The sequence below is a fragment of the Haliotis cracherodii genome, unplaced genomic scaffold (assembly GCF_022045235.1).
Source record: "Haliotis cracherodii isolate W230 unplaced genomic scaffold, xgHalCrac1.p SCAF_4, whole genome shotgun sequence".
Lineage (NCBI taxonomy): Eukaryota > Metazoa > Mollusca > Gastropoda > Lepetellida > Haliotidae > Haliotis > Haliotis cracherodii.
In genome coordinates, this window is record NW_027266297.1 from 62,524,607 (window position 1) to 62,548,836 (window position 24,230).

Genomic DNA, 24,230 nt, shown 5'->3' on the forward strand with positions numbered 1-24,230 from the left:
ATGGATGTGTGTAAATGTAGGTCTTCACTACTATAGTTATGTTTGTCCGATATATTGGTGATCGGGTCATCCCAAGAGCTACACATATTAACGGTAATTAAATTGTTGACCATGGGGTTATTCTGTGTCATCGTCCCCCAAGAAACGTAGATTATGTCTCTTTGTGACAGTCTCTTCGTTGAAGTTAAACAATGTTTTGCTGTTTATCACTGGAATTTATTCTCCTATGAATCAGTGCTGTACTCGGATACATGTTTTATTTACGCACATTCAGAATATGTTGAATGCTAAACGCATTATATCGATGTGAAACGTACGTTATGTTTAAACAATCAATAAACTTACCACGCCATAAAACATATTTAGAAAGTACAAGTTAAGGTAACAATGGAAATATGATAATATTTCTTCGTGTCAAAGTATAACAAATGCCAGCCCAGCTTCGAATGATGCTTATGCAGGTTACAAGCAAAACAACTCTTGATTATACATCGACTGAGACAATGTGCACATTTCATTTAATATTGTTACATGTTGATTCCGAAATTGAAATGCGAAAGTTAACCCAGAATTTGGTACGTGCAGAACTAGATTGTGAAATCTGCAACTACCCTCACAAGATCAATGAATAATCAACAAATTGCATTGAAAAACAGAGGATTAGGTTTATAATCTTAAAAGGCAGTTGAATGTTGGAAACATGCAGAAACATCGGTGTCACATCCGCACTGGGCAAGCAAATAAGTCGCTCGTCATGTCGCGGAAGGAGACCTCGAGTTGCCCTCGTCTTGCTCTTGATATACAATGTAGGTACAGGCAACTAGCCTTCTAGAGACTTCTCGAACATCGACAACCAGGTAGTCACAAATATACATGTTACATCGTAAACATAGTGAAGTTAATGCCCCCTTCATAGAAAGTCACCGAGCGCTCCTGGACCCAAGGCATGTGGGGAACTAGAAAAATTGCCACGCACGTGGTCCCTTTATCGGCAACACGAACCATGGGTATTCCAAAGAGAAGAGATGGACCTTGTTATACGAATACACTACAATAACGATGACGAATGTCTGATGACAAAGCTTCCATAACACCTCGGTCACGCTATATATTTTTGTGCACCCCCCCCCCCCCCCCCCCCCCCCCCCCCCGACCCTCTATTGGAAAGTGGTCGGATGAACGTGGTCATGTTGAGATAGATCTGGAATATTCCAGCAGTTTGTGACCTGGTATTGTCAGGCTGGAACATCCTTTGTGGTTGTCTGTAACTTTGGTCCTTCCAATTTCAACGAATGATGACAATGCGTGTCTTCCTACCCGCACCACATGGTGCCACTACCAGAAAAAAGGTGAACCTCTTGGATGCCTTCAAGAGCCAATCTGTCGATACACCCGCACCCGACCGTCAGGATTGGGAGTTGAACCTGGTCTCTTTGCTCAATCTGCGGTGGGGTTTGTTGGCCCGAAGTCCTGTCACAGCACCTAATCGTCTTGACATTGTGTTTGGCGTTACAGTCCCGTCAGTGCGGATGACGTCACCGCCAGGAAGCGATGTCGCAAATGTAACGTGAGCAGGTGGCGATCCTGTGGTGAGGTGGTCAAACGTGATCTTCCACTTAGTAGCATGTCTGTTGTTTGCACAGTTTGGTAATATCATTGAAGTAGTCAATGGAGAGTGGACTGCACCCGAGTATTATGGAACTGCATCTTCCGCCTCAGTGCCATTCAAAGACCTCAGTCTCTCTGCTTTTCTGATAATCTTGGTATTTTCCTCATGGAATATTCACAGATGATTTTGGGTGTGTTTGGGCAATCGTTTTCAATCTGTACCCAAGGTATTTAAAACTAATCACAATCTTACAATGTGTACTTTCCTTTACTTAACATGTCTGTAACTTGAAACAAGTTTGCTCCAAATGTAAGATGTAAGTATAAATACATAGGTTAGGGCGACCTTCACATGCATTAGCTACGATAGAAGCGATAAAGTCTCCCTGTAATGTAAATAAAACTTGTCTTAATCTGAGATACTTTACACACAGCGTGATAATGTTATGCCTTAGCTTCGTACAAACATCATATATAAAAGAACATGACTGATACTAAAAAAACATAGCGGTAAATAGTAACCCACTATGTTTCAAAATATCTGTACGTAATGTCTTTATCTATTTGAATAAAGACACTGAATTTAACCTATTTTGCGATAGCATATGTTCATTAACACGAGTGTGTCCTATGACACGCGTACTTTAGCTTAGATGTCCTTTATCAAGCTTTTATAGACCCGGACACTGAAACAGCAACTAACGCTTTGTTGCATATAACGATGGCTGTGCATTGCTATGATTAATATTCACATTGACATGACTTCTAAAACAACGTATCGCCCTTTGTTGCATGACATCAAACGAACACACATTATCTACATCCGTGTGTGTACTATGTGTGCGTATACAATACATTCTGATGAGACGTCAATTGGTAATATACATAGTTCTCATAAGCAGTTATTAAAAGGTTTTTGATTAACTAACATGCTGCTATTATTACCGACCACAACGTAGATGGCCATTGTCATGTCCGGGAATTCCAAATACCGCATTCGACGTAATTAGCGCCCAGGGCGCTCTCAAAATTAGAAATAGGGGTCTCATATTAGATTATACTTTAGTGAAAAAAAAAAGAGTTGAAACATCGCAAATTTCTAGGTTTATGTAACTGAAATGATACAAAATAAAAGTATATGCGTATTATACACGACAGATATATTTTTCTAAAATTTAATTGCCCATAATTAAGGGGGAATACACACGAGTGCGTATTATACACGAATAAATAACTCTTGTGTACATTGATCAATCGGAAGAGGTGATAATTGGGATTGGTCACTTGCCAAAATATTTGCAAATATCACCGCGGGCTCTTATTAGAGCGGGGCGCTTATTACGTCGAATACGGTATATAAATCAGCACTACATGTGTTACATATATTATAAAAAAAATTACCACTTTGATATTATGTAGTTTGCATTTAGGCCACAAAGCTCTTTCCTTAATCATAATAATTTTTTGCAAAGAACATGTAACATAACATGTGTTTATGAATCACTACCGAATATTGATGATACATACTGTTCTCGAAAAGGTGAACGAGGCCTGCCTCTGGAGACTGTCATCTGACAACAAAGAGTTTCTGATGAAACCAATGACATTAACCTTTTACTGACGAAGCTCATTCATGCAATGTCTGTATAACGACAGCACAGCAAATGAAACTGCCAAGCTGACAGGCCGTGTGGAACTACCTGGCCAAGACTGTAGGATATGCCATTCATGAAAATATATCGATGTATTTAGTCCATGCTGTATGGGGCGTTAAGTGCTTGTGATTTCATCTATATGTATTACAATGTCGAATCACATCTTATACAGTGTTATTTGGACCATTCATGAATATGCACATGCATAAGTATTATATATAACATGAAAGTAGCACTGAACATTATCTGTAAACTGTAGAATGAGTGAGTGAGTTAAGATTAAACAGCGCCACGGAAGTATTTCAGCCATTTAGCGATGAGAACAATATATATATATATATATATATATATATATATGTGTGTGTGTGTGCGTGTGTGTGCGCGCGCACTTTGAGTCATTGAAAAACGGTTATTTTTAAAAACAAATATGTCAAACATACGTTTCAGAACAAGATCATTTACAACTGTTTAAAACACGGTTTATAAGCCTATAAAATCAATGTTCAACAATGAGTTGGCGGAAACATTGATTGATGATAGTAACATTGAATAAGATGTCACACAGGGTTTGGAGTGGGTGAATATTTTTACGATACTTTAACCTCTTGAACAGAGCCTTGTGTAAACTGATAGACACATTCATTTAAACCAAAATAATACAATTTCGGCGCTTTGTTATATAATACATAGATTTGAGGAATAGTGTCAACTTAAGTCAGGTGTTAATTCATTAAGTCCTCTTTAATTCATGCAATGATGTTCTGACATGAAGAAGTACCCGATGATACCAATGACATTAACATGTTCCTGACGAAAGCTCATTCAGTTAAGGTATGTGTAATATACGAGAGCACAGCAAAGAAAGCTAACAAGCTGCCAGGGCCGTATGGAACTACCTAGCCCAGACTGTAGGATATGTCTTTCATGAAAATCAGAAAATATGTCGATGTATTTAGTAAAGTGCTTCTCATTTCATCCACGTATATGTATTATTATGTGGAATAACAATTTTATGCAGTGGCATTTGGACCATCAAGGAATATGCATATGCACTTCCATTGACCTTATTATTCAGAAGATGGAGGTGAATTTGAACGTAATCTGTACACTTTAGAAATATGGATTCATATAAATTAAAACAATACAATTTAGGCGCTTCGTTTTGTAATAAATTATAGCTTAAATCAATAGAATTATCATTAAACCGCCCGCATTCTATCAAAAATGAGCGGGCCACTGTAACTTGATAATGCCCTCATATTGCTTGACGACGGGCCATTATCTCGCCCGTTGTTAGGTGACGTCATATGATAGGGATACGTGGCGTCACGTTCAATAGTGACGTCATCTGGTTTGTTCTATGCCGTTTCCATATTTGTACAATTCGCATGTCGTACGCTACAAGGACGACACCGTTTAAGATCATGTTCTTTGAGCTAATGCAGAGACGTAACATTACGTTGCAGCAGGATAATGCATAACCACATATTGCACGTGTTGTAACAGACTTTGTGAAACAGCATAACAATACTGTACTGCAATGGCCGGCTGTTTCTCCAGACCTCTCCCCCATAGAACATGTCCTTGATGAGATGGAACGACGCCTACTGCAGGAACAGAATCAGCCGGCAAGGCTAGCTGAGTAGGACAAATCATTTGGTGAACGTTTGGAACAACATCCCAGAGGCTATTTTCAATCAGCTGGTGTCTTCAATACACCGTCGCTGCCTCGCCTCTATCAACGCAAATGGTGGTCGCATTCGATATTGACATTGTCAATGTAGTTGTTACGCAACCCCATATGTAGGGCGGGTCTGCTGTTACTAGCTATGTGTATTGAAATGAATTTGTTATTACACATAAAACATTGATCAGATGAATTGATCAGAAAAATTTACACCCCTTTATATCATAATAAATGCGACAAAACCCTTTCCATATTCATAACAAATCTCTGCCACACAAAGTCTATTGTAAGAATCCGACTTTATCGTGATCATGTGTTTATGAATCACTATCAAATAATGATAATACCAGGTGTTCGCGAAAAGGTGGGCGTATCCTGCCGCAGAATCTGAATGCTGAATGGGTCAATATTTATAATTTTGAGAGATTTTTTACTATATAAACACTAATATTGCCTCGGCCAGAAGTGGGATAATGCCTTTTCTACAGTTAATGGAATCGTAAGATTTCTTCTTAGCTGCTGGTAGTAAATAACATTTCAAACTTGTGAGCAGAATCTGAGTGCAATGGGTCAATACTGTTAATATAAAGAGATTTTTTACTATATTATCACTCATATCGCCTCGACCAGAAGTGTGATAATGCCTTTAAAATCTACAATCAATGGAATCTTAAATTTTTCTTGGCTGATGATAGTAAATAACATTAAAATCTGTGAGCAGAATCTTAATGCAATCGGTCGATACTGTTATTTCTAAAAGAATGTTTTACTATATCATCACTCATATCGCCTCGGCCGGTAATGGGATAATGCCTTTAAATTCTACAATTAATGGAATCTTAATATTTGTTCTTTGCTGATGATAGTAAATAACATTAAAATCTGTGAGCAGAATCAGAATACAATGGGTCATACTGTTAATCTTAAGAGATTTTGAACCCAAATTTGTCCAGATACCACAAGGAAAGAGTGTTTTATGTGTTGCTGCAGTTCCCCTACCCTATAAAAAGTTAAATTTAAATTTCAGACATGTGGTTGCATTTTGCTCCTGTGTGAGATACCCCTTCCAATAGAGGTTGAAAATCAGCCATGGTGAGGAGAAAGTTAACGAACGCTGAAAGATGGCAAGTGATAGGCATAAAAAATGCTGGCATGTCATGCAGGGCCATTGCAAGACAAATGGGTCGTCATCACAGTGTTATCACTCGTATGATTATCAAACATGGTCAAACAAATGATGTCAATGACAGGCATAAGTATGGTTGGCCAAGAAAGACCTCTAACAGAGAGGATAGACGTCTGTTCAGGATAGTCAGACGAAATCCATTAGCCACTTTAACAGATTGGATTACCCATCAGAGACACTTGGCGATGACCGTAAGGCGTCGCCTCAGAGCGGCTGGTTATAACGCCAGAAGACCAGTAAAACGTCCTCAACTGACTGAGAGGCACATGCGGAATCGTCTGATATGGTGTCGTGCCCGTAGTCGATGGAACTTGGCCAACTGGAGAAGGATCCATTGGTCTGACGAGTGTCGAATGCTGCTACGAACTGTTGATGGTCGAATACGTGTTTGGAGGCAACGTAACACTCGTTTTGCATCAAGAAACATCCAGAAGACCTTAGCATGTGGCGGGGGGTCTGTCATGATATGGGGTTGTGTTTCCTTCGGCTGCAAACTTCCGCTGGTGACAATTCGTGGAAACCTGAATGGCCAACAATACCAAGATGTCGTTCTTCGTCCAGTGGTAGTCCCTCATTTTGACAACCATCCTCTTCAGACAAGACCTGTGTACTTGGACGACAATGCTAGACCACACATATCTCGGGTAGTTTTGGATTATTTGCGTCAAGAAGCTATTGTCACTCTTCCTTGGTCGGCCTGTAGTCCGGATCTTAATCCGATTGAGCATCTCTGGGACATTCTTGGCCGTTGTGATCCCCCAGCTGGACTTGAAGCCGCACTTCATGAAGAATGGATCCGTTTGCCGCAGTGAAGCATTCAACGATTGTAATGAGTATGAGGCGTATGGTTGAAGCTGTGGTCAATGTCCGTGGATCATACGAACGTTACTGACGTTTCTGTCTTGCAATAGACTCTGCACTCCCTAGGGTGTCTATGTGACACCTGATATGGTCTGCTGATATAATGACAGTTACATGACAAAACAAAAGGTTTTCAGTGTTTTCTAATCCTTCAATTTCTGGTCTTCGGTAAAATTCCTTTCTGCTCATATTCTTTTGGAACACAAGATACACTTGCTTTTGGACAACTTTTGCATCACATGAGGTTTACATATACGGCTTTTAACAATCGTACATCTCGTTATAATAGTCATCATTAAGTGCCAAAAGTAACAGCTCACAAATATGGTGGGTGGCGCTTAACTTTTGTGCATGTGTATACATACTCCTCCTCGCCTTTCAGTTTTAATGATAAAGACACAACTTCTTTAATACTGTAAAGGCGACGTTTCGGCCTTTACAGTATGAAAGAAGTTATCCATCAATTGTGTCTACTTTGTCATCCGTCAACTTCTAAGTAATGCCTATCAAACAATAAAATTTTAATGATGTATATATAACATGGCTGATATATAACACCCCGCGTTTAATTATGAGTGATGTATATTTCATGTCCAATGTATGTGTGCACATCTCCATATTTCTTTCTCAATAATACATGTATATAACATACATGTATTCGATATGCAACCCCCCACCCCACCCCACCCCCCACCCCACCCCCCACCCCCCATAGATTGGGGTCAAAGTGCTGTTTATGATATATTTGGTACTTGTATATACCGTCTACAATCCATAGCTATCGTTTTGCACGAACAGAATTTAATTCCGGACGGTCTATCATATAAAGCGATATTAGTTTTCTGCAGGCGAGCGGTATTAACTTTGTAAAAAGAATTATAAAACACTTTCATCTGATGTAATTTTCGTCTAAACCTTGTGGCATACCATTTACAATTAATCAATACAACTAATTCAAAGAAGTAGACAGAACATGTCTAAATGTAGAGACAAGTGAAATAATTGTTTTGAAAAATTATATAAATATAATTTATCCCATCTACTCATGTGTGAATTACAAAGATTCCCTTCAGCACAGTTACATTAAATAAATTAATGAGGATAAATGTTGTGTATTTCTATTCACATCGTGGGATTGGAGGAGACTGCACGTTAAATGTGGACACGAAGAACTGAATACGGAAAATTGTTTACCGTTTACAAACAAAACAAAAACTAAAAATTGATTGAATATCTAGTGAAGGCTAATTTATTCCACGGCCACAATCAGTCATTTCAGAAACCTTTCAAGTTACACCTTCTACTATTGTAATATGGACGATTCTATTACATATACTATTGTGACCACAATGTGATGTAGAAACACATCCCTGATTTCAATTATTGAACTAATTATAACAATGTCACAGTGAAATCAAGCAGGTCCAAGGACTAGCATGTAGTTATACAACGCTGTTTCGGTCTACATATGTTACACTTGCATCTTCGCTATAGTCACATATAACTACGGAGCTGTTATAGGTCCTTTAATTTAAGTTATATGATTACTGAAACCATTTTACAAATTATTCGTTTTATGTAATCCCTTTAATGGAAACAGCACAGGGATGTCACAGAGGAAAAGAGATTAAGAGATTAAGATATCAGAATGTGACTACTGTCACCGCAAACAAAGCGGCTCAGTTACAGCAGCAATTTAATATTGTCACAATGCTGACTTCCGTTCAGGTTTAAGTTACTGGAAACACTAATTAATTTCACATAGATATGTGATTTTGAAGTTTGATACTAACAATGAAGGGTTCTGATACTGTAACACATGATCTGATGTCATTGCTAGAGAATAATATATCTTACTTTGGTTTGTTTGTTGGTAAAGTCATAGTTTAAGCAGACATAAAGTTAATTTCTGAAATCTCAAAGGGCACAACATACAACTATACAGGCTCGCTGGCCAGTCATTGTTTTATAAATCCCCGTGAAGCTTAAACCTCGTGCTTGTTGTGGTGAAGTTACCGTATACCAGTAATTAATTTAATACTCTTTATCGACAGAGTGCACTTGTTCTGGAAATTTGGCCAGAGAAAAAATATGCCAAGCCAATGAATGTTTTTTTAATGAATGACATCAGTGTGAGATATCAATATTTATTGATCATACATGTGACCATACGTTGTATATAGTGTATACCTACATGGGTATATTTCTGATGGTCCTTGGTAGTAAACCTAATCCTTGTTCAAGTGCTCGACATACATCTGTGCCAAACTAGCCGTTTATAATACCAAATCCATGTACATTGTTAAATTCATTAAATTTGATTCATTGTTTGAGTTATTAATACTAAAGAGGGCTGTTGAACACGAAAGGTGTAGATAAGGATGTATTCTCTTATAGTGAGTATGAACAAGAAAGACTATTTCATGTGTATTTTGAATGTGAACCTGTAAAACCATTCTGGGTAAAAATTGAAAATGTTCTCTCTACCTACATTTAGCAAGTAGTATTTACCTTACTGGAACATTCCATGAGATATTATTTTGTTTCAATAATTCTAGCAATTTTCCTGTGAAGCACATTTTGCTTATGGCCAAAAGTTGCATTCATTCATAAAGAAACATAGCTTGTCTCTCGACGTTTACATAAAAATTGTCAGTGACATATTCAAAATAGAAAAAAGAACAAAAGAAATACTGGTTCACTGACTGTTCTGCTACAGAGGTGGATTGCCTTGGTTCATGCTTTGACAGATGACTCAGATGTGTCCATGTCTTGAAAAGGCTACCGTATAAGTATATGTCACTACAATTCGTTGTGAGGATGTCATATGTATTGATGTATACTGAACAACAAAAGTTCCTGTGACATTCAATAAGATTTAATGCAAAGTTATGTTTTTGACCAAATCTGAAACAATTTCGGTTTGCAACAGATAAAAGGCTCCTGTAAGTGTTCACATGGTTTAATTTGCCATACTGACTTCAGAAAATGCGAGATTTCATAAAAAAAACATGTACATGCCAAAATGTCAATTTACAAATCAATAGCGTGTGTACACCTCTGGTTGCGATGCAAGCAATACATGTTCGTCTCATGGAATGGTCCAGGCGTCGCACAAAGTCCTGTGGGATATCTGTCCATATGTGCTGGAGCATGTTTCGAAGTTCCTGGAGTCTCTGTGGAACACGTGGTTGGCGTCGAAGGTGCCAATCCATCTCATCCCACATGTGCTCGATTGGTGAGAGATCAGGGGAGCGAGCCGGCCAGGGGATGACATTCACGTTGTTTTGTTGAAGAGAATCCTGAACAAGTCAAGCAATATGAGGCCGGGCGTTGTCAGGTTGAAAGGTAAGGCCTGTGTCATGACGACGCAAAAAAACGGTAGAACAACATGGCCGATGATCGTGTCGCGGTAGCGCTGTCCATTGAGATTTCCCACTATCAAACGGGTCCTCTGTCTTGCTGAAATCCCACCCCATACCATAACGCTGCCGTCCGCGAACCGATCTTCGTCCATGACACAATGATTGACGTAACGTTCACCTCGACGTCGGTACACTCGAATCAGTCCATCGGTGTGGCTGAGGTGAAAACGAGACTGGTCAGTCAATAGAACTTGTTCCCATTGCATGGCCGTCCAGCGTAGACGCTGTCTGAATCACTGTAGACGTGCTTGGGCGGTGGTTTCCTGTCAAAATGCTACGTCTGACGGGTCTTCTGGCGACAATCCCTGTACACCTGAGGCGACGACGTACGGTTTGTGAAGATATTCGTCGAAGGCCATGGATGCTTCTTGCAGTCACTGTTGCTGGCTGGAATCGATTTCATAGGTTTGTTGTTCGAATCCAGTTGTCTTGTCGATTATTGGTTAAGCGTGGCCTGCCACTCCGAGGATGGTCTCTGACTGCATCCGTCTGTTGCCAACGTTGCCATAAACACCAAATTCTCCCTCTATGTTATCATGTTAATCTGTATTTGGCTTAGGTGTTAGTTCTCATTATTTAAAGTACTGCACTGATTTAAATATTTCAATATGAGTTGAGTCATTTTTGAAAATTATTTTCAGATTATAACCATGGGTTACACACACATGAGCGACACACACTCGCAATAATTTCATGCCGCATTTTTTGCTGCAGACCAACAAGGAACTAAAAACGTAAGGATATTATAAAGTAATACTCCACCACATCTATTTCCTTATTACGCATTGTCACTCAGTGTTCATATTCTAACAAGGAAAATTCACCAACCTGCCACACCTAACTTTCCTTAGATAACACTGAGTAGTCCAGATATCCTAATAAAACTGCAGTTAGATGAACACGTTACAAACTTCCTTGTCAACTACAACAAAAAAGCACTGACTGACACTGAGCTAACTTTTCGCTGCTGCCTACTCATAAGATAAAAAACAATGCAAAAGCAACTTTCCTCTGCTAATCAAGCTAACTCATATAGACCAATATCCCTAACTTCAAACTTATGTAAAGTAATGGAATCAATGGCTAAAAATAGATTACAACATTACTTAACCCCAAAAAAACATCATAAACCCAGATCGGTTTCACTCCTGGCCGCTCAACCCTAGATAACCTCGCCCGACTAGAGCAAGATATTAAGACAGGACAACTAAATAAACAATATACCACAGGCATCTTCTTAGACTTCTCTAAAGCTTTCGACATGGTATGGCACGACGGGCTAATACAAAAACTTCAAAAAATAGGACTCAAAGGTCAGATAATAAACTACATCCAGGACTTCCTAAACAATCGTAAAATAACCGTGGGTATAGACCAAACACTATCGGACCAATGTCCCCTAGAAAATGGCACTCCCCAGGGCAGTATCCTCAGCCCCACCCTCTTCAATATAATGATAAACGATCTATTCGAGGGCCTATCCCCTAAAGTAAACACATCCAAATTCGCGGATGATGGAGCCCTCTGGATCCGCACTAAAAGCATTAAAATGGCCCAAAATTTACTCCAAAAATCTCTTAATAAAATACAACAATCGGCTGACAAATAAGGCTTCTCCCTTAACTCAGAAAAAACAACAGGAATAGTATTCAAACATAAAAACATGAAACCCGCCTCGCCAATCCTCCAGCTAAACAACCAAACAATCAAATTTCAAAAACAAACCAAATTCTTAGGACTTATTTTCGATGAACATCTCACCTGGGATGCTCACATCCAAAACCTAACAACTAAATGCAGTAAAGACCTAAACACCCTAAGATGCCTAACTGGCTCTAACTGGGGAGCCTCCAAAGATATAACCTCCTCTCTCCTCTACATATCACTAATTAGATCAAAACTAGACTACGGCTGGGCCATATACAACACCCTAAACAACTCTCTATCTAAAAAACTTGACTCAATACAATATCAGGCTCTGAAACTAATTACACGCACCCAACATGGCACCTCCTACACTTCACTTCAGGCCTTAACAGGAGAAATGCCACTAAGTCTACGCAGGGAACAGCTAAGCTTAAATTTCTGGGCCGCGTCCCAATCAAACCCTCTCATCCAAAACTTAATAAACCAAAATATCAGCCCCAAAAACCAAGCTCTAGCTCGTAAACACCCCTTACTTACCCCAATATCCCAAATAATAACAAACTACCTCAATGAACACCAAATTAAAAATCTTAAACAAAACTGCGAACAATCAAATATCTTCACCCCTAAACTTAAAATACCCAAAATAGACCCAACACTAGCTAGCCAAATAACTAAACAAACCGACCCAAACATAGCTAAAACCACCACACTAGCATACATACACGAAAATTGGCCAAATTGGTGTCACATTTACACAGACGGATCTTCAGATCCGAACTCCAAACACACAGGTTTCGGAGTCCATACCACACAACCAACTAAAACCACACAATCCTTCCGACTCCCAAACAACCAATCAATATTCACGGCAGAACTAATGGGCATGGCCTCAGCCCTCCATAATCAAGAATCCAAAAAACACAAAAAAATCCTAACACTTACCGACTCCCTAAGTAGACTGCAAGCCCTCCAAAACAAAAATACCAAAAAACCGACCTAAATGAATAAATCAAATACCAACGACCTAACTAAGGCAGGCAAACAAATAACCTTCTTGTGGATACCCGCCCACGTAGGAATATACGGTAATGAAAACGCCGATAAAGCAGCTAAACTATCCCTCAAAATCCCAAAAATAAGCTTAAACTTACCCATCTCAAAATCAGAAATTAAAAGCGTAAACAAGCAAAAAATCACAAAAAATGGCATAACCTTTATCTAAACTCAAATAGCCAAATCAAAAAGGTACTCAGCAAACCACTAACCAAACCAAAAATTCTCCATCCATAAAAAAAAATTGACAGAGTAATCACTAAACTCCAAACAGGACACACCAACCTAAATAACCATCTAAAAAATTTTACAAAACACACTACAGGTAACTGCCCACACTGCAAACAACTAGAAACCCGAGAACACGCACTCATCCACTGCACACACTACCTAACACATCGAACCGCATTACAAACCACCCTCAATCTAAACAAGGCTCTCACTCTAGAAGCAATACTAAACCCACAAAATAAACTAGAAAACTTCAAGGCCTTAGGCGTATTCTTAATCAAAACGGAACTAATAAAACGCATCTAAAAACACAATAACCTACCAAATCAAAATCAAATAAACAAACATCCACCATACCCAGCTCCCTTAGTTCTCCCCCCCCCCCCCCCCCCCCATCGGCATCTATTCCAAATCTAAAAATTCCCAAATTCTATATAAGCAACCCCTAAAGCCCCCTCTTGGGTTGCACACACCACTTTCGCCCCTTCGGAAACACATTAAATGGCCTGGCCGGGCCCGTGTGCGAAATACGCATCAGTCGGAAAGCGCACGTTAAATCTCCAAAGTAAGTAAGTAAGTAAGTAAGTAAGCATGGAATGTGGTACACTGCTCCTAGTGGTTCTAGCTTGTGGCTGGCTGGTGGTTTCCCTGTGGCTTTAATTGTGTTCTGAATGGTATGACTTCTCTTGAAAATTACATCAATGTTGGCCTGTTTCTTTAAGAGTCTCTGGATTTTGTGGCAAACTGTTCCAAAGTAGGGGAGGCTGATCACAAAGGGTGCAGACAGTTGACGTGGGGATTTCTGAGATTTCTTGGTGATGTTCTTTATCGTCTGTTGTACTAGTTGCTCGTGATGGAGGTTATACTGCGTAAATACTTGTTTGAGGTGGCTTAGTTCAGTAGTTAGCAATCATCCCATCCCTAGACACCCGCCTAACAACTGACAGCATCATCCGACTCATACATTCCTGTATCAGCTCAACATACTTTACCTGGAGAGATAATTTCTATCAACAAACCCACGGCCTCACAATGGGATCCCCACTGTTGTTTCCGCAAAGTTGATGACACCTTTGTCATCCTACATCCCAACAATGAAACCAAAACACCTGAATTCCCAAAACCCACGAATGCAGTTCACCATGGAGGAAGAAACCAATCGACAGCTGCCCTTGTTTCAACCCTAGCAAGACGAGCTCACAACATCTGTTCCACGAAGCAACATCTAACTATTGAACTAAGCCACCTCAAACAAGTGACATAGTTTGTGAAAAGAAATAGCATACATATACAATGGCATTTGTGCAGGAATGTGAATTGCCGCACATAAAGGCGTGTGGATATTTGACAAGTACAAAATAACAAAGAACTCAATATGTTTCCAATTTATAGTGAAGACTTTAATGTGGGTTATTTATTGGGAACGGATCATGAAAATATACAAAAGATCATATGCAGTATGGTCCCCCAAAATAACATAAACTAAATCATATTCAGCATATATATCGCGATACGTTTTAGAGCTAACCGAAAGCATTACCGCAGTAAATAGGATTTTACGAAATTGTGGACTGTTCATCCCAGTTCTGGTCGTATCCCACTTCTGGTCGCTTCAGACGTTAACGAACAATGAATAATTCGTGCAGGATTAATTTCGCATTAATATACACTCCTCAAGTGCCTTCACTCATAACCCATTAGTCGCCTCTTACAAGCATGTGTAGCTGAAAACTTTAAACAGAGATCTTAACGGGGGCTGAATGTTATAACTACCAGCTCTAGCACACCACCCATCTCTTGTAATGGAAATGTGGTGCCGTTCACACATACTCATATAATACTGATATGTTATTCATACTCTTTGCAAGTACATCGATTCAATGTAACTGCATGGGAATAGAGCAGTTCAGGGAGTATTCATATTTATTATCTGCTGCTTGTGCTTGCAAATGTCTTGAAAAGAAAATCACAATCGCCTTCAAAGTTGTACACGACATGCCAGCACATGTTAACACATGTTAGCACGGTCGCAAATGTGATTTGTACTTGAGTTAATGCATCACACACGCTTCTTTGATATCAAGCCAGGGAAGGAAAGGTGACCGAAACCGGCCTTTCACAAACGCATCACGTGTTTCCTATAGAGTCCCGCACTTGTCCACGTAGCGCACACGTGACAGAAACATGCCTTTCATATCCACGTTGTATGTTTCCTGTAAATCCCTGCACCAGCTGTCTACGTAGTGCAGCATATGCCTATCTAAAGCCCTGTTAACTTGCACCCATTTACCCCTTGTGTATTTTTATATAAATATATTAATACTGCTCAATTATATTAGCTTGCATTATCTAAAGAAATATGTAAAGCATATGAAGTGAAGAGACAATTTGTGACAAAATGTAATGTAAAATTGTAAAACTATAAGACCCTAATACGCCTTACTTTAGCTATCGTGGTAGAAAGTTTGTCAGCATCAACAGTTCTAGCAGTATGCGTGCATTTATTTACAAACACATTCGTAACACAGATAGTAACGGATGTATACACTGTTGTAGTATGAAATGAAAGTATACAAACTCTGTATTTGCGGTTGTTAAAAGATAATTGTTTTTGTGTGTATTGTTGGTATGTTGTTGGCAACAGTGTCAACAAATAACACGATGACTTATAGTGACTCGCAATTTCAAAATGTTAACATTAACTGTAATGCTTTACAATAGTAAAGACTGGTGATCTATTCCTCCCAGGCGAACTCACCCTGATTTGACATTGATAAAGACTTTCGATTGTAACAGCTATTGCTCGGTATGAACACCAATACTATTTAAATTGAATTGTAGTCCGATGGTTACTCTCTTGTTCCGGATTGATTTGAAACCAACTTTCATCGGGATATACCTAAATTGCTGTTTCTGTTTCTATTTCAAGCCAGTGACAAATATTTTTGCGTCAATTTGAATTCAATAAATGTTTTATATCGTGTTCCTATCACGTTTTCTGGAAAAAGTTCCCTTGAAAAGACGGGACCAAACGTGAAGTTAATCTGAAATAATCTCGCGAAAATAAATCACAAAATTATTTAAAACAGCTTATTCCGTAAAACAACACTCACCATCTTTTCTCAAGGTTTACCTGACTAAAATCGGGTTTGGCCAAAGAACATTTAGAACCCTCTTTTCCTAAAAGTAGATCTACCACGGACGAGATCCTAAATAACACTGGCCCTGGCATGGTGCGGAACACGGGGTGTCATTAAACAAGAATATAGTTATAATGAAGACGTGATTATAGGTTGACAAGTTTATTAAGACATCTAATTGTACCAAGAGATGACTATTAGAGAGATCAAATAACCCCAGTCTGCACTGATGTCTGATTAACAAAAGACAGACAGGCAGACAGACGGACAGACATAGTTTATTAAAGTGTCACGTGGCATGAAACAATGAGATAACATCATATTAAATTTATCATACCATCCAGCCTAGCTAGGCTTATGAGACACTATTTTAAAACAGATATACACTTGTAACTTCTTTCATAATAGAAAATCAAAATCAGCCCAAACATACAAGCGGCTCAGCTAAGCAACTATATTACAATAATGAAATGAGAGTAGCGAAAACAACACTTTGATAAGATAAAGACAATATGGGTAGATGTGCGTGGACCTCTGGACAGCCGGGAGCTTAAAAACATGGGGAAAACACGAATAGCAAACAAACTACTATATACATACGGAACATGTATCAAAATATAATACCGAACATTCGCTATCCTATGGTATCATTAAAGATATAGAACAAAAATATTTTCAATACATGATTAAGGTAGCGAACATATAGGAAATAACAAACATCAAGTCCCTACCTGGTTTGAGTGTGCCATTAAAACACAGAGAATGAAATAGTTGGGTCATTAATTCTCTAACCATGAGTGCAATGACACCGTACAATGACAACCGACGGACTTGGTCGAGCGGTGTCGGAAATAAAGCGAGGGATAGATGTGGTCACTAGACCGCGTGGTGAGGGTCCATTAAAGACACTGTGACAAGCACCAATCATGCCTGCATATTCATCCTATGTATAAATATATACGCACCATTGGATAAGACATAATATTGCATCGTAGTTGAGAAGTTTCAGATTTAGAAGATAAAGCACTTGTTTTGTTTAAAGGTTTCACCTGGGTTATCTTTGTACAATAGCATAAATTATACCGCACAGTAGTACCCAAGAAAGGAAACTAATAAAAATAAGCTATTTACAATACAATACATAATGGATGTGATTAAGGCCGCACACCCGAAATTCATTTCGCTATCAAGGATATAAATCATTTAAAGTATATGCTGCACTATATTGCTTGTCATAAGTGGTTCAAATGTCTAAATCATATAGTTTCACAATGTTATACAATCACTATGATATGGACAGATATATATGTGATATATGTACATAGGTAACATTGTACACTACCTCTCCCACAGATGCACAGTGCACATATATCCATCACTCAGACGGCTGAGGTGTTACATATCTTACAGTAACGTCACCGGCGTTTTCATCAAGAAATAACATCCCATCATCGTCATAGACAATGCTGCTTACTAAAGCAACATTAGCACCCGTTGACTTGTTGAGAGAAATACGATCTGTATAGCCATCAGATAATCCTGACTGTCTCACTTCAGTGTCTTCTAGTTCAGAATGTCCTTCATCGAACCTCGATTCATCTATCTGCCAATATCTATACCCCCCACTCCCGTCACAAGTATTTAGTTCATTTCGTAAAGCGACAGCGTTACTTTGGATTGCCTCGTCATCTTCCGTGCTTCTTGCGCCTGTTTGCCTTTAAATGAAAACATGTTAAGTAGTAACCTTTATGGTAATACTGAATGAACGAGTATACTATTATTATTGTATCAATTATAAACCGACGATCATAAAAAGGTATACTTATCAGGGTTTTTTTAAAAAGAAAACACAAACCACATGTTGATGCAAATGTCGTATTACGAAAGTATACTTACTAGGCAAGATACAAATTATGATAATATACTCTTACATAAAGTGGGGCATCATGAACTATAAAAAAGTATTGTTAATACCACGTCTTGGAACAAAGACAAGCGTTGTCGACAAACATCCCATGCAAGAACGTTTACGTCTGTAAAACGTAACACCAAAGAACATCCTATAGTTTGCACGTGACTCACGCTATAGCGCCAAACATGTGCAAGGGGTGTTATTCCTGAGTCATATTTATTCTGCTTATCATACAGTTGTGAGTTACTTGATTTCATTCCTTGTGTGTGTATGAACTAGGGATGCGGCGTCTCCAACGCGCGGAACGTCTGTGGGTTATTGGCATGCTGGAAACGGACAGAAGTCAGCCTACAGTCGCCAATACGTTCATGATCAGTGTTTCATTCTGTAATTAGCGGACTATGGAACAGGTACAAACAAAGTGAAATTGATGACGGTCGAACCTGATCAGGCGACCCAGGTCAGCGACAAGTGTGCAGTATCGATTGATCCGAAACCAGGCTCAATGAAACAGAGCAAACAACAAACCAAATTGCTGCAAACTTAGAAATCGTCTACATGCAACTCATCTACATGCCCGACGGCCATGCGGTGTGCCGCCCGTTACATAATCAGGTCGTGACCGTGACTTGCGTCGAAAAAGATGCCAAGCCAATTTCAACCTGAGACCTTATGACAGATTTGGCGGCGGATCTGTTATGGTGCGCAGTGGCATCTCTATGACTGATCGAACACCACTGTAATTGTGCAAGGAAAGGTCACTGTACAGTGCCATCCTGACAACATACTGATGACCTTTGTTGTCGGCGTAAAAGCATACTGACCTTATATATGGCATTATTTGATTTGTCAATCGTACCAAGTTCTTTCATCAAACAATTAACATAGTGATGCTAAAATTTAATTCTGGCTGGGACAGAATGGGTTTATTCCAATTCTGTTTCCCTTTTTTCAGTTTGTACATTCTCCTAATTGCAACATAACGCACTGACTTAACCTACCCGGAAGACATTTGACAGGTTCCGCTTCTCTTTTGGCCCATTCCTAGGCATATGCTTCGACAGCATTCATAATGATTATAAAGTTGTGATCCTAATTGGTAGTAGGCTGCTAGCGATGTATTGTGCAGTATTTTTAATAACTGTCGAATGTTGTTATTGTCAAAATGCTGGATCTTATAATCGCATCATTGGCAATACAGACTCCACAATCAACGACTAACCGAGCGTTTTTAAATTTCAGAAGGCCCTTACGGATAGTAGTTTATAAGAGGCTGTAAACATGGTAAATGAATCATAACACAACGACTGCGTTGTGAAATAGGGTCCAGCTTCAAAGTACTTGGCTCGTTAACTCTTTCAACACCGCAGGCGTGTAAACGGCCACACCGCAGTCACGAAATATATCATAGTTTCATGAACCTACCCGTCACTCGTTCGTATCGTTCGTTTATTAAATCTATCACTTTTCACAATCTCTGAAAATATGTATTTTATTTCAATTGATCACATTTTATCCAAAGATTTAAACTCCTTCCCGCAAGGTAAGTGGACAGCTCTATTATGAAATCTGAAATTCGCCATACTTTTCGCTTCCTTGGTGCTTAATCTGGACGTTATGAACGTGTTCGCTTCAATCATATTTTTATAAAAAAAAGAACTTAAATTATAAATTCATTATTCAAGTAATGTGATAATCATAACTTTCATATTTATAAACAGTATAGTTACACCTATCAACTATTATGTCACATGTAGTAACAAAGATGTTTTACAAGCTGATAATTTCCTTGACAAATGTAGGCTTCATTTATCACCACAAAGTCTCTTGGAACTCGGTGTGATAGCAGTAAAAGCTTCAACTAAAATGTTTGGGCCTATAGTTTTCAACTTGTCCTACAGATTTGATATGTGCTGACCCTTAAGGCTCTCGGTTTACTGTGCGTTTCAAACACTGTCCACATATGTATATATTGACGATTCATTGTCACACTATCTACCGCGTCACAGTAGTTGACGTCACAACAATGGTGTGTACAGTTAGAATAATGCTTACAGTGTGTGTGCGTTAGCTAAATTAATATATTAGAGACTCTTTTATGCCTAACAGTACCATGGGGGCCCTTTCTGTTTGAGTAACAAAAGACAAACATTCATTGACAAAACAGCGTCAATATTTGCTGAATTCGACCATTGAACATGCCACACATTGCTTACACTGTTACGATACAGTTCGTGATAACTTCCCTTTCTTTAGCGTGGTAGAATGGAGATCAACATACCGTGTGTTCAATTCAGAAGTACAGGAAATGTTTTATGTAAATGAACATACCCCGTAGAGCCTTGCTGTCTGATGGAGTGATGATTTCGACACTGTAGAATCACAATTCCAGTGACGAGGACAAGCAGAACACCTGACACGGCAAGGCTTAAGGTCCCCGTGAGCGTCACGGGCGAAGGACCTGCAGAGAAAATACATGGTAGATTAACCTAACAGTGTTGGAGATGTGTGTGTTCCTCCACTTTCTGAACAGATTTGTGAAGTCATTCCATCATATAATCAGACCCATATTGTCACCGTATTTGCCTTCACAAAGGAGCAAGTGTTCATCAGAGTTGTTGAAGAACTTGCACTGAAATAACATTTGGAAATACAATACGGCACTTGCGTGAAACCTATAAGAGCGAGGAAGTATTCGAATTCTGGTCAGTTGTTCCGATTTGTGATTATATACTCTGCACTTCATCCGATTTCCTGGTGTTCATAAAGAATTAGTCATTTCTTGGATTATTTTCTATTATTTAACAGTCTGCACCAGTTCCAGCCTAGGTCTTCTGTGAACTATAACCCTAATCTTGACACATTTAAATCTACAATTGTGGTCTGTTCAAATTCGACAATACAGGCGAAGACAATTGAAACAGTTACAGCAATTGTCGAAGCAAACATATGCAAGTACTAGAATACCTAAATAAATAACAATGAATTGGTTAAATTATTTTGTCACTGATTAATAGCGAAAGACGAAAAAGGATATCCCTTGGAATGTTTAAAAGAAATGTAGAAAATTACATATAAATTCAAGAAAACCGTACTTTACGAAACGTTTTGAACCATAATCAACGAAAGATATAAAAACGATGTATGTGTTTTTCTACAGGAATCAAAACAAATTGTAATGCAGCTTAAAATGGGATATTCGTATTTGTGAAAGTGTCCGGATTTAGATGATAGATCTATTAGATTATTAAAATATTTTAAGTAAATTTGTAAATTCAAACATTATTATATATCATAAGAAATACGATCAGTGGGATACACTAGCTATCTTTCAATCATTAACATGAGGTCTTGGCGAAAATAATGATCATATCGAGTTCTGTGTAGTTAGAGACGAGCTGGCTACCAGCATAACAAGACGGAGTATAAATAATGATTCTACCTGAACTAACGCCGTCTTTGATAAGATTGTGAGTAATGTTGTTGCAGATTTGACCGTACATTACCTGGTGTCACTTTTTGGACTTGGTCGCACATGTAACTACACTTCCCGCCGCAAATTCCTTGTTCACAACTGGCACATGTTCCGTTGTTCTGATGGCATGTAGAGTTAAGGCAGCTTGCACTACACTGGTGTTGACATCGATCACCATGCCACCCTTGTTCACACCCATACGTACAGGAACCTGTTGTTTCGTTACATGTCCTTAAGCTGTATGACAAACAGTGTCTTGAGCATGATTTTCCACAGTCGATACCCCATCCTCCGTTAGAGCAATTGTAGGTAAGCAGCCCTGAAGTAGTGAAAATATATACTAAATGCATTTTTGTTTGTAACAAAGGTGTAAACGTGATAGATTTTATTATATATGTACGATGAACAAGACAGTAAAACGTTTGTCAAGGTGTTATTTTAAGACAACAACACAAACACTAATAATGTCCAATGCATTAAAAATACCTAGCGTAGGAATTGTGTATTCTCGTATGATGTTCGAGAGGGATTCACTGACATCCTTGTTGCGTCCGTACATTATGCTTGGCAGTATAAGCTTTGAGGAACTTACTGTTTCCACTGTCGCCGTGTTTGATGTTTGAACATGGAGTCCTCTTGCATCCATCTTTACATGTTTGATCCGTACGATTGTCTGTAAAGCCGCATTGAGGACAAGGAAGAAAACAGAACGATCCATGAAATCCATCTCTACAGGCAGTGCAGCCTCCAGTAGATCGGGCACACGTTAGGTACCGGGGGTAACACTTGTTGCTGCAGTTCTGTCCATACCATCCGTCAAGACACGTCGTTTTAGAGCATCTCTGGTCTGTTTCACACCGGAATCCCTGGCACAACTCTTCACATGTGAGAGTACAGTTTGTACCATGAAAGGTAGCCTTACAGTTAATGCAGCTGCCGTTGAGACGTTCACACACTTGACAATTCACTGGACAGGGGATTCTGCATGAGGTGCCTCTGTATCCATCCACACATCCGTCAATGCAAAAAGTCCGACCAACTTCGTCAATGTTACATTGCTGGTTATTGCAAGTCATTGGACACGTATGCTGGCAACTGCTACCATAGAAACCGACTGGGCATTGTCCATGCTGTGTACCAACAACCACTGACCCTGGAAACAAAAATAATTGTCGTGAAACAATTCATCAACATACAAGTTAATGCTACGTGTTGATTGTATGAGTGCAAATCACCAAAGAAAGTGCGTTCATTAACAGGTAAACTCTGATGCATGTTATCACGGTTATATACTATTATAAAATAAGCTTATTATTAACATATATTCATGTAAAAAAGCATAACAAAACACCAGTTGTAAACTATTTCCCATTGTGGAATGTGGTATGAATTTTAGCTGAATTTTTATATTTCGGGATTTTGCGGATTGTTTGCAAACCTCAAGCTTCTTTTTATGCATTTTTGTTTGTAACAAAGGTGCATAGATGATGCATCTTAATTATACATGTATGATGAACAAGACATATCTTAAATAAACTCAAAATATTTATTTAAATACATGTTTCAAAGAGTTATCTAATTTACTCTACATGTACAATTATTTTAAATTTACAATTATTCTGAGGTTAGGTGCGTAAACCAATTGTAACGTTTTTGCATTTTGATGTTTCAAAATTGTAATTTAAACATATCCCGATTCAAATACTAAAACTGATAATGTCACACATTTTGTGACATAAATATGCTTAAACCATACCCAGTAGATGAGTAGACGGGGCCCTATCGTCGTGTCCCATACGAATACACAATTAAATACTATACATATATTGTAACAGATACTTACATAAAACGACGTAAAGAATTAATCGACATCTATCCATACTTGCAGAAATGCTGAAAAGAAACACTATCATCAGATACTAATAATTGGAAAGAATAATAATGTTGAATGTTGACATTTCATTTTATCCATACTTGATTACAATAATGATGAAGAAATAGATTATGCCAATATTGAGTTATTAACTAAATACAAAATGTAATTATAACATTCTGAAGATAAGGTCAGTTTCGCCTGTTTGGTAATGAGTGCATTATGAGTCACTAGTGTCTTTATATTTATAATATACATATATACATATATGATACAAGTTGCAATATCATGAAAGAACCAAGGAATCATGGAAGGACTTTATTTATTTTCTCAGAAAGTATTTTAACCAAGTGGAATTAATTATAATCGTTGTGACTTTTGAAGAGTCCCAAAGATTTGCTTGAATATTTGTAATCACAATGTCAAAACATTTGATTCTATCAAATATGTACACCACTATCCCACCTGGCATAC

At 38.6% G+C, this 24,230-nt stretch overlaps 1 protein-coding gene across 1 annotated transcript; it reads right to left on the reverse strand.

Annotated features, from left to right (window-relative positions):
- Positions 1–1,405: 1,405 nt before the first annotated feature.
- On the reverse strand, positions 1,406–23,769 carry LOC139479584 (scavenger receptor class F member 1-like). Its single transcript, XM_071262422.1, has 4 exons — positions 23,727–23,769; positions 22,472–23,036; positions 20,740–20,835; positions 1,406–1,628 (listed from the first exon to the last, which is right to left on the reverse strand). Exons 1-4 carry the CDS (start codon positions 23,761–23,763, stop codon positions 1,406–1,408), a joined length of 921 nt encoding a protein of 306 aa, XP_071118523.1. The 5' UTR covers positions 23,764–23,769.
- Between the last annotated feature and the right edge of the window lie 461 nt (positions 23,770–24,230).